Raw genomic sequence first — 12,055 nt, forward strand, 5'->3', positions numbered from 1 at the left:
CCGCAGGCAGTAATGTCATCTATCAGGAGAATGATTGAAATCCACATTAAAAAAGCACCTTACAGAGAAGGGTCCATGGGAACGCTGGCCAGAGCTGCGAGCAAACAGGCTCCACAAGAGCAAGCGACCAGGCAGGCGCACTGCGAAGGCAGGCGCACTGCGAAGGCACTCGAGGCCGCCGCCGCCACACACACCCTCCTCGCCGCACGCCTCACGGACGAAGGCACAGCACTCCCACCACCGGCACCGCGCATGCGCTGCGGAAAGGCGCGAGCACCGCCCGCTGCAGGCGCGGGTGGGGGGAGCTGCGCGTGCGCGAGCTCCGCCCCTCAGGGCGGTCAGAGGGCGGGAGGGGCGGTCGCGCCTCAGTGAGCGTCATGGCGTGTGCCGCGGCGGGCACCGCCGGCGGGAGCTCCTTTTCGGACCGCCACGCTCGCCTCCTGCTGGCTCAGATCAACCGGCTGCGCGTCGGGCAGAGCTTCTGCGACGTGCGGCTGGAGGTGGGCCGCGAGACGTTCTCCGTACACCGCCTGGTGCTGGCGGCCAGCAGCCCGTATTTCGCGGCGCTCTTCGCGGGCGGCATGAAGGAATCGGGGCGGGACGTGGTGCGGATCGCGGGCGTCGAGGCGGGCATCTTCCACACGCTGCTGGACTTCATCTACACGGGTAACGGTGGGGCTGGGGGTGAGGGGGGAGGGCGGTGGTCCCGTCTGTGAGAGGGGCGGGCGGTCTCTGTGAGGGGTCCGGCTGTGGGGTGACGGGCTCTGGCAGCGCTCTGTTGCTCGCGCACGGCTTACAGCGGAGCTCCGCCGTCCTGTGCCCGCCCGCAGGCGTGGTGAGCATCGGCGAGCACAACGTGCAGGAGCTGATCGTCGCCGCGGACATGTTGCAGCTTAGCGAGGTGGTGGAGCTGTGCTGCGAGTTCCTGAAGGGCCAGATCGACCCACTGAACTGCATCGGCTTCTTCCAGTTCTCCGAGCAGATCGCCTGCCACGACCTGCTGGAGTTCACAGAGAGCTACATCCACGCGCACTTCCTGGAGGTGCAGGCTGGGGAGGAGTTCCTGGCGCTGAGCAAGGAGCAGCTGGTGAAGATCTTGCGGAGCGAGGACCTGAGCATTGAGGACGAGTACCAGGTGTTTCTGGCTGCTATGCAATGGATTTTGAAGGATCTGGGAAAAAGAAGGAAGCACGTGGTGGAAGTGCTGGAGCCTGTGCGATTCCCTCTGTTGCCGGCACAAAGGCTCTTAAAGTACATAGAAGGTGAGCGCAAAAAAGCCAGGAGTATCAGATGTTTGTTTTCAGACAAGCCGTTTTAACCAAGTCTTTTCTAATCTGTTTCTTTCGTCAAGGTGTTCCAGATTTCAGCCTTCGGGTGGCTCTGCAAACTCTGCTGAAAGAATACTGTGAAGTCTGTAAATCTCCTAAAGAAAACAAGGTCAGCAGTTTTCTGCAAGCTTCTAAAGGTCGTCCACGGAGGAAAGCCAGGAAGTACCTTTATGCAGTAGGTTAGAATGTGGCTGTTTGAAACTTATAAAACAAATGATGAAGTAGTATCTTGTATTACAGTACTGACAGAAATGCTGGACTACTTTTTATTCAATGGGAAGACACAAAAAGAGCAGTACGCTTCATCTGGCTGATTTGCAGTCTTGGCTGCTTTCTACTTAAAATTGCACAGTGGGGGAGCATTCGTATTTTGCATCGTTATGACATGGCATTCAAAGCCTAGATCTGCCTTTAAAAGTTATTTGCCCTGGGTGGAAAGCTGCAAATCAGCATGGTTCACTAGAGGAAATGCATACTGGCATATACAGATTCCCTGCACTTTTCTTTTTTTCTGAAAGCTGATGTTGTCTCAGTACAGAATATTTATTTGATGGGATACTTGCGATCACAAGTTTTCACCAGAGCTACAGCACTGTACTGAAAATAAATACTTTTTTTTTTCCTCCACCCTGTGAGAAGTAACAATTGTAAGATAGCAAAAGCTGGTCTCTGCCTTTTACCAAGAATATGAATGTATGTAGTGATACACTGAAGTGTAGTAGCACAAGTTACCTGACCTTCAAAGTGACCTTTCTTCTGTATGTGATGGAGAATTAATGCAGTTTGGAAAAGCCTGATTCCTACTAACAGTAGAGTGCTGCTGCTATGGATTTTCTGTTGGCTTTTCTTCTGCGTTTTACATGTTAAGATCCTGGGGTTGAGCAGGAAGCTCTTACTCAGCTGTGACCTTTCCATTTGCTTTCTAGGAGGGTACACCCGACTGCAAGGAGGACGTTGGAGTGACAGCAGAGCCCTCAGCTGTGTGGAGCGATTCGACACTTTCAGCCACTACTGGACTACGGTGTCTTCCCTCCACCAGGCCCGTAGCGGGCTGGGTGTGGCTGTTGTTGGAGGAATGGTCTATGCCATTGGAGGTAAAACCTGAAACAAGCACTTACTTTGGGCACGTTCCTAATGCTAATGGTAATATAAGTGTCTGTTATATGAAGTATGTATGTTCTTTTGAAAGAGAATACCCAATGAAATTAACTGAAGAGCTGATATGCATCGGAGAGAGACATTGTTGTCTTGCTATGATTTCAGAAAGCTGAATAGATTGTGTTTATTTTAGGAGTATGTGCCCTGTAGTGGTACAGTAAATTCCTGTTCCTTAACTGCAATGTAAGAATATCATTTTTGTTATATTTTGATCATTCTTAGGCTAGAATTGATAGATGCAGAGGTTCATTTCCTCACAAATGAGTGGTTAAGTAGCCAGGACGTTATTGGTGCTGTGTCCTGCACTGACTTATTAACTTGGTAGGGATCGGTGCTTTGTGCTTTGTTTGTGGATGTGTTTACTCTTGGGGATGGACGTTTTCTTCAAAAGTAAGCCTGCAGTATTGCATAGACCTAACACTGCACAGTCTAAAGTCCAGTACTTCCAGTTTTCCTGACTGAATTTAAGTCCTTCAGGGATGTAGAGTCTTCTGTTAAAAAGATACTGGAGAAATCATGGGTAGAGTTTTTAAAAACTATTTTTCCTTGAAATAGTACTGAGGAAGCCAGCAGTAGGTAATATAAATTGTAGCTTCAGTAATAGCTGAATCTAGGGTATCTTGCTTCTCTATTGTTGCTGCTGTGAGTGTACTGGTTAGGGTTCCAATGTTGGCCATTTTCTTTCCTGTTGTGGTATAGCAACTCTCAGGTAAGCATATATCAGTGTTCAGATGCACTGAGAGGTGTTAGGTACTCTGCAGTTTTGTGTGCTATGGGTAATTGCGTCTCTTCTCTCACTTCTAATCTTGTAGAAGCACACAGAATGAGAGGCAAGACATCTGCTTGTCTGCCTACTTGGAAGGGCTTGTTATGTGTGTTTGCTCAGAGATGTGATGAGTACCTCTACCTGCCAGTCTTTAAGGAATGCATATGTATACTGGCTTTGTCACCACAGAATGCATTCTTTAGCCTTGAAAATTGTCAGTTGTGCTGCGAAATAAAATGTGTATAGCACTGGTTGTTCATTCCTGATGTTTTCAGTAATGTTTCAGGGAACTGTTGATGAATGCTGTTTCAAGTGATGATTCAGTTCTGGGTATCAATGAAGCTTTTGCTGTTCTGGCTGTTTGGCTAGCTGAAAGGAAAATCTTGTATTCTAACACTCTTTTGTCCTAGGAAGAGTTGAAAAATTTGCATCTGCAGTGCAGATCTGTAGTTCCCGTGTCTGTGTGCTTTCTCTTAAAGGTGAGAAGGACTCAATGATTTTTGACTGTACTGAATGTTACGATCCTGTCAGTAAGCAGTGGACGATTGTGGCTTCCATGAACCATCCTCGCTGTGGACTGGGAGTGTGCACATGCCGTGGTGCTATCTATGCTTTAGGTAATTCTTTTTTCCACTAGGTGAGGTTAATCTTAGAGGTGTTCATTCATGGAACCTGTAAGTTGATTTGGTTTTTAATATTATGGCTTAATGTTACCTATCTGCAGCTTTGAAAAAGACCTGTTCAAATGAGCATTAGTATACCAGGTCTCTGTGGATTAGTTATTGTTCAGCTCTAACTTATTTCCCTAGCAGAATTGATGTTGTTCTGTTGCAGGACACACAGTATTACCTGCAATTTAGGCACTGCTTCATACCATTAAATGCTTTCCCATGTTTGTTGGCATTTGCAGGAGGTTGGGTTGGGGCAGAGATCGGCAACACAATTGAAAGATTTGATCCTGAAGAAAATAGTTGGGATGTGGTGGGAAGCATGGCTGTGCCCCGTTATTACTTCGGATGTTGTGAAATACAAGGTGAGGATTGTTAAGCTTGCTTCCAAAACCCTCTTGGGCTCTTGGAACTCTTCAGAAACAGTTATGTTTCAGTCACGAGTTCTTACCTTTGTCTTGTCCTGTCAGTTGCAGAAGATTGTGCCTTGCTTTTTTGTCCTCCTAACATGTGTTTCTACAGAAATTATACTATAGAGGTCTTTCTCTGTCTGCTGCCTTTTATGTCATGAAAGTAGTTTATATATGGCTGTTGGTATGATTATCCAGCTAATCTATTAAGTTGATTATCCTTCCTGCTATTGCTTTTATGTATCTCCAGCTTTTGGGTTCATGTGCATGTTTTTTTGACAACCTGTGGCAATTCTTCACATTATTTCAGGACGGTTGTGTCTGAAGGTTTAAGCTGTATGTGTGCTTTTTATGCATCCGATCCAAGTATTGACAGAAGCTCCAGCCTTCTGAATTCTCCACCCTTCACTTGATTGACAGTTGCTTTCATCACAGCTTCTAGTGCTTGAGCCTCAGGGTTGCTTACCTGAAAACTTTGTATGCTAATTCTGGACAAATAAAGGATTCTATTTGGTATTCTTGAATCGTCTTAGTGGCAAGCTGAAATGGATGCCATGAGAAGCATTTTCTGTCTTTCAAGACTTCATATTGTGAAACCTCACATAGGAAAAACTATATTTCTACAGGTCTAATTTATGTTGTTGGTGGTATCAGCCATGAGGGAGTAGAGCTGCGTTCTGTTGAAGTCTACGACCCACTATCTAAACGTTGGTCTGAGCTTCCTCCCATGGGCACCCGAAGAGCGTATCTCGGTGTAGCTGCTCTCAATGATTGTATCTATGCTGTTGGAGGCTGGAATGAATCTCAAGATGCGCTTGCTACTGTAGAAAGATATTCCTTTGAAGAGGTATGGTGGAGTCCCTTCCTTTCAGAAATGTAGACTGCATGGACTTTGTGTAAAATGCTGTGGAAGTAGCCTGCTTCCTTCCTTTAAAAAGAAAAAGTGAATAATTTCCAGCTCTGCTTTTCCTACTGGCTGGTAATCCAAGTTGGAGGTTGGGGATGGAGAGAATTCCTGTGACCTCTGAGTCAGTCTGTCCTAACCAGCTTGTAGCATTCTGGTGATCTAATGTTTTAAAAACTGTATGCATGCTTTTGGGAAACTGGAAGCTAACCAAGCTCGGATACTCCATACTTCGGTAAATACTTGTCAAAGTAGAGGTAGTGGAATAAATTTCCCCTTCTCCTTCTGCGATAGAATGAATTACACTCTCCAGAGAGAACAAGTAAGAGTTGCCCTTTGCTGCGTGACTTTAGAATCTTTCTTCTGCATAAAAATGTGGTGGTTGTTTCAGTGCAACTAGAAGAATCACTTTGAATGCAGTATTAGTCCTGGCTATTACTGCTCATGTTTATATGATGCTCTTTGCAACAGAAGATAGTGCTGAAAGCAGCACGTATTCTGTGGTGGCATTCTGTTCTGCACTGTTCTCCTTGTTTCCCATCTCAAAGTGCATATCATTCTCTGATCTGGAGACGGGCTGCATCACACGGTAACTGAAGAAAGGAAGGGGTGTTGTGTAGACAGGGTGTGATCTGTTCTTTAGAGACTGCTACCACATGCACCTCTTGTGAAAGTACTGGCATTACATTATCAATAACACACTTGATACTATGCACATAGCATAGTGTTTGAATTGTGATGTTTGCATAGTTAACGTGTTTCAGTCTTTAAGGCTAAAAAGCTGCTTTTATCAGAATTGGGACATACCCTAAAACTACTTGTTGATTTTCTTTTCTTCATGTTCTCATTAGGAAAAGTGGGTTGAAGTTGCACCAATGAAGATGCCAAGAGCTGGTGTCTGTGTTGTGACTGTGAATGGATTTCTTTATGCCTCGGGAGGCCGTGCTCCCAGTCATGACTTTGCTGCTCCGGTAACCTCTGACTCTGTTGAAGTTTATAACCCTCACATGGACAGTTGGACTGAAACTGCCAACATGATCACCAGCCGCTGTGAAGGAGGTGTAGCTGTGCTGTAAAGTGCAAGGAAGAAAACTCATCCATGAGTGAGCATCTGCCTCCTCTGGTTTCCGGTTTCATTGGCCAGAAACCTCTTCTATCAGCAGAACCTTCAGTAGAAACAGGGGCTTAGATCAGAGGGCTTTTCCGAAGCAAAAGGAAGTATTAAAACTCTTTGCCCTTCAAAGTAAATGGGCTTATCCCAGAGTAGGAATGTCTCTTATGACTGGATTAAGATTTATTAAATGCCAAATTTGCCCTGTACCGATCTGAAGAAATCATTCCAGCACACTGGAGATGTTAGATCTCAGATGTGTCAGTCAGTATCTTCAGCTGGCCTTACAGTCTGGAAGAAGGTTGCTATGGATGGCTAGGAGTTCCCTGCCGATAAAAGCAGGCTGGCTGCTTGACCGGCATTAGTTGTCCTTTGCTGATAGAAAACAAGAAAAAGAAGAGATGGGAGAGACTTGGTACCTCCACTTAGGACCTAGATGCATTTGAGCCTCTCTGCTGCTGCAGGGCATGGGCACTAAATATTAATTAGATGTTTACTTTCCTGCCACCCCCAACTTTGATGGTAAGTGGCTGAGGACTTCCTATTATGGAAAGCTATTCTTGCAGTTCTAATAATGTCATTCCACTTCAGCACAGGCTTTTTTTATTCAGTGGAGTCAGCGACAGCAATAGAGCTCCTTTTCTGTATAAACTGATTATTTTAAATGGAAGTGGCATTAGTTAGACGAGTTGTTTTTGCAGTAAGGACAGCTCTTAGACTAAAAACCTAAGGAAAACCTTTTTCCCATTTTTTTTTCTTTTTTGTTAACTGTGTTTTATGCTGTGTGACACGTGCTGTGATTTGGCATCTGAATACATGCTCTTATACAAGGTTCACACGTTCATCCTTGCTGCATCTTATACCTTGCCTCTTCCAAATTAGTGTGGACAGAGCCTTTTGTAGTGGAAATAGCTGTGTTCAGCATTGAGGTGATGCTGTTAGTGTGTCTTTCCTTAAGGAATTCATATGTAGCTTGGATACACTCCTAGAATACTCGCCAGGAGTTTGGAGTTATTTCTAGCTTCATCAAATGAGCGTTGTACTTGAAGTTGCTTTTTGCACACTGCAATTGCATTGTCTGCACAGCTGTGGATGACTCGGATAGGAGTCTGAAATAAAGCTGCTTGAACTTGAGATACAGTGTTACCCTAGACCATAAAATCACAACTGGAATGGCAGAGAACAGGAAGCCTGCATTATGAGACAAGGGGGCACTCGTACCAAGTCCACATCTCTTTCATGCAGCTAACAAATTAACAGATGAGTAAAAGCCCCCAGAGTCAGTGTTGCAGGTACATTAGGAATCCAGGTTTTGCATTCTAAGACAGGACTGAGAGATTGCCAGGTTAAAATGTGCTAGATGATGGAGCATTTGTTTTCTCTGATCACTCAATCATTGTATATGTTTTACTTCAAAATATTTCTTAATTATGTCTATTTGTCTTTTTTCAAGTTTGAACTTGTTTTAAGCAGTTTTTGTAATAAAATACACTTTCATAACTGAATATGGAATACTCCTGAATAGGGTGTTTTCCTACCATAATGACTTGTATTGTTGCTATTTTCATCTAGTGAGTTGTCCTGTTCTTTAACTGAAGTCCTGTTCCTGGTAGGACGCTGGGAGAGAGTGATGATACATTTTGCCTGCTTCAAGCTGCAAATACCACACTTGTGTAGTAAAATTCTCATTAATTTCTCTTCAGTATAAAGTCAGTGCAAGTGTGGCTGCCTTATCAGCTCCATGCAGCCCTCTCTGAAATGAAATTATAGGTAATATTTCTTAAGTTTTGTTATTTGTTGAGGAACCTTCTTGAGACACATGAGAAACACCGTCTTCACTATATTTTATTCATTTGGGAATTCTATACACTCACTTCTCCTTCCCATAAACTTTCAGATTATCTTGAGGGCACCTGCTGTTGGTCTGAAGCTGCCTTCTCCAGTTCCTGTGGTTGATTTTGATGTTTGAGCTTGGAGGCTGTAATCAACTGCTCCCAGCTACTCAGCAATCTTTCCCTGACCAAAATCTGGATCCACTTAAAAAAACTGTCATATTTAAAAAAGAATAACACTGTGTTTACAAATAAAGTTTTTATTTATTTTATATTCAGAGAGCATCAAGTATACTGCTGATTCGGGGATATGGTGCTGTTAACACATAAAAGGTAATGGGGTAAGAGAAGGAGAGATTCATGGACATAGCTGCTGTTTCAGCAACACCATAGAAGAAGATGGCATCATCTTTAGGCAGGTTTCCTAAATTGTTCTTTGCAGAACGAGCAGATAAAACTGAAGTTATGGTGGGTGCTTTGTTCTTCACTAACCAACAGTGCTTTATGTGTACTATGAGGATCATATAAATTGGTCCTGAGGGTACACGGATATCAAACATTGCCTTTCTTCTTGCATCTTAAGATAAAAAGCCTATAGTAAATATGCTCATATGCAATGTATTGCGCTTCCTGAGCTAGCTGAGGATAGAAAAGAAAATCTGTGTGATGGGCTCTTGTTTCTTCCTTGAGATTTCGTTAGGAAGTAGACTTACATGCAAAGTTGTGTCAATAACCAGCTACTCAGGGAGAGCGTGCAGGCCACAGCTGCGTTTATACCTTCCCAGGGTGCACAAATAAAACTACTCCTGAGGGAGAAGACACAAACTTCTTTCAATTCTACTGCCTGATCCTTTCGTGTTAGCAGTAATCTGTGTCCTACCAAGCAGCAATCGATGGTACTTTAACTTAGGAATATGATGGTCCTTTATGATTACGTGTTGCAAGCAGCTTCACTGCTTAAGTAGCCCTAAGACCAAGCAAAATCTAGGAGCAGATGGGCTGGCTCTCCTTTCTATTTAAGTCTAAATAGTAAGATGATCTTTTTTTGTAGCACTTCATTGAAGATAAAAAGTTGCCCCTTCCAGCCTTCCCCATGGCAGCTTAATGGTATACTTCAGGTGAATTCTGACCTCAGCTTGCCACTGCGAACAAACCTCACCTACCCTTTCTTTCCACTTTAAGTTCTATGTGATTAAGCTCTGGACATCTCCTCAATTTGAAATAAGGTTGAGTTCTTGGTGGTTTTTTTTTCACACTTCCACAAAACAGGAACTGAAGGTGTATGTACTTCTGCACAATTCTCTATTTCTTTCAGTGATAAACGTACTGCTTTCACCTTGACATCATTTAGAGCACACACCACTACATCATTGTTCTCCCTCCCACAGAATGTTATCACATTATAGTCAAACCAGATACTTTGATAATTCAGAACAGAGCAATTCATACCCACGACACGTGAATCTCCATTTTAAATTCATCTAATCTCACTCAGGAACGATGCTTTGTTCTACAGATAATGGCAGATTCTGGCCTGCCTTGGACACAATCAGTATTTAGAGTGCTTCCCTTCTAAAGCTGCTATGAACTTACTTGCTGCAAGAATAAGCATCTTGATCAATGCCCTCTTATGACTTCTGAGCACAAATAAATCTTTATTTCCATATGACCTCAATGCAAATACATTATTAACAAATAAAAAGCTTTTTCCCCTTGCTTTATTGTTTTGTGTTCTGCTTTTCGGGTCTGCTGTTAATTAAATTCTCATGATCAGAAACCATCTTCACGGCTAAAGTAGCTAACAGTGATAACACTGCCACCACTGTTACCACTATCCTCAGTCCTTTAAACCAAAGAGGATAGGTAGGAAGAAGGGAAAGGTCATAGTGTAATGCTATCCCTAAGCTCAGTACAATCATTACTGCACTGCTAGCGATATCTTTAAAAAGCAAGGCTTGCCAGGCGAGCAGAGGAAGAATGGTGCTGTTGGCCAGGTTCAGCCAGTCTGGCTTGGCTGGGCTGTTTTCTGGGACAGCAAATCCCCACCTCATTCCCCCTATGAAAGAGACGATGACAGCACCATACGTAACCTGAACAAATGCCAGCTCTGGGTGGTAGGTCCTTTGGAAAAGCATTAATAGCGGCATAGAAACAAGTGGAATTAGCCCTGCAAGGCTTAAGTAAAGGGCTGGCTTTGGAGAATCCTTCAGTGATTTCATACTCTGTCGCAACAGGCCTGGCTCTCGAGGAGGTTCTTGGGGAGGCTTTTTCTTTAAGAGTGGGAAAGACGTGTGAAAAGCCTGGAGTTTGACTGCACACACCGATAGTCTGCTGAGGCTCAGAGGTCTTGAGAGAAGACAAACATTTCTCTGCAGGGAGAGACAGGGAGAGGAGCACCTTGTCTTATTCTTTCCATGCAGGAGTAGTCTGGGACCAGTTAGCTTCTGCAGCTGCAATTAAAAAGTTTGTTCTTTTGAGCACCTTACAACACAGGCATTATTGTCCTACAGTTACCTGGAGCATCTATAAAATATTGAACTGAAGAGTTTTCTTGGCTGGATAACCCCACAGCTGCCCTTCCTCAGGGCTTTCTCATGTTTTGATCTAAGCAATTAAGCTGGCACAGCTGCTCAGCTCTTCCCAGTGAGCAAACAGACGTTGCTCCCTGTGAAAACACTTTCTGCAGCCACCTCTTCTCCCACCCACCCAAAAGGCTAAGGGAGCCTGCATCAGGCCTGACCAGAAAGGAACACAGAATGATCATTGGACAGTGCCATCCCCGAAAGCAGCTACTATCCCATCATTGTTCAACAGCATCTGTGACGGTAATTATCAGAAAGAGAAAGAATGTAAACATCAGAACGTGATTTAAAAGAAAAGGAATCAGAGCTTTGGCCAAAGGCGGCTGTAAAAATAGGGGACGTGCTCAGAATAGCTGCAATGAATGCAAGCCTACTTTCGCTTGTGAGGCAATGCTTCCCAACGCTCCAATGGCACGTTTAAAGAAAAACGGAGCTTAAAGCCTGCAGGAACTTACTTGGAGAGGCGTGCGGGAGCAGCACCGCTGTATGAGGTGGAACATGCTTGCTTTGTCCGGGTCCTGAAACAGCAGCCAAGCGGGTGGCTGGCCGAACCGCGAGTAGCTCAGCTCTTGCCGCAGCCCGCGCTCAGCATTCAGACGTGCGCTTCTCACCGTGCTGTACTGAGAGGTAAAGCCTCGACGCGCTCTGTAATTATTTATCCACCGCGGGATGTTTTGCTGCGGGTCGTTTCGGGAACCGACGTTGCAGGCCAGGCGAGGAGGAAGGCCGGCCGTGCGGGACGCGGCGCTTCCTGCGTACTGGGCAGCGCTCCGGCTGGGCTCCGCCTCGGCGGTCCGGGCGGGAACGTGCACGGCGCCGCTGGTTCCGCCGCACAGGGAAGAACGCAGCCGTGCGCGGCACCCAATACGCGGCCCGGCACGCGCCAGAAGGGCGCCGCGCGGCGCGCAGCCGTCGTGCCGCCTGACAGCCCGGCCGCGCCCGGCCCAAGCGCCGCGGGCTCCTGAGCTGGCCGGGCCCGGCCCGGTATTTTCTCAAGCTTGCGCACGCGGACGGCCGCGAGACGCCAAAGCGGAATACGACTCCCAGGCTGCCCCGCGGCGCGGAGCTTTCTGGGACTCGTAGTAGTTCTCCGCGGCGCCCCAGAGACCGCGAGGACGGCGCCGATTGGCGGGGCGGGGGGCGCGCGCGCACCCTTATCCCCGCTCTGGGCGGCGGGCGCCGGGGGTGGGGGTGCGCTCCGCGTGGCCGCCGGCGGAGCCAAGTGGGCGTGGCCCTTCCGCCTCCCGGCCCCGCCCCCCTCGCTCGCAGGCCCCGCCCCCTCCGGCCCCCGGCCGG

At 46.1% G+C, this 12,055-nt stretch overlaps 2 protein-coding genes across 2 annotated transcripts; one reads left to right on the forward strand and one right to left on the reverse strand.

Annotated features, from left to right (window-relative positions):
* Nucleotides 1–377: 377 nt before the first annotated feature.
* IPP (intracisternal A particle-promoted polypeptide) lies at nucleotides 378–6,310 on the forward strand (the record flags this gene model as incomplete). Its single annotated transcript, XM_079535229.1, has 8 exons — nucleotides 378–666; nucleotides 831–1,262; nucleotides 1,352–1,507; nucleotides 2,255–2,422; nucleotides 3,732–3,869; nucleotides 4,163–4,285; nucleotides 4,957–5,177; nucleotides 6,086–6,310. 8 exons carry the CDS (start codon nucleotides 378–380, stop codon nucleotides 6,308–6,310), a joined length of 1,752 nt encoding a protein of 583 aa, XP_079391355.1.
* A 3,585-nt stretch (nucleotides 6,311–9,895) lies between these two features.
* TMEM69 (transmembrane protein 69) lies at nucleotides 9,896–11,259 on the reverse strand (the record flags this gene model as incomplete). Its single annotated transcript, XM_079535429.1, has 2 exons — nucleotides 9,896–10,627; nucleotides 11,215–11,259. 2 exons carry the CDS (start codon nucleotides 11,257–11,259, stop codon nucleotides 9,896–9,898), a joined length of 777 nt encoding a protein of 258 aa, XP_079391555.1.
* Nucleotides 11,260–12,055: the final 796 nt, after the last annotated feature.

Source organism: Tetrao urogallus, assembly GCF_951394365.1.
Source record: "Tetrao urogallus genome assembly, chromosome: 5".
In the NCBI taxonomy this organism is placed as follows: domain Eukaryota; kingdom Metazoa; phylum Chordata; class Aves; order Galliformes; family Phasianidae; genus Tetrao; species Tetrao urogallus.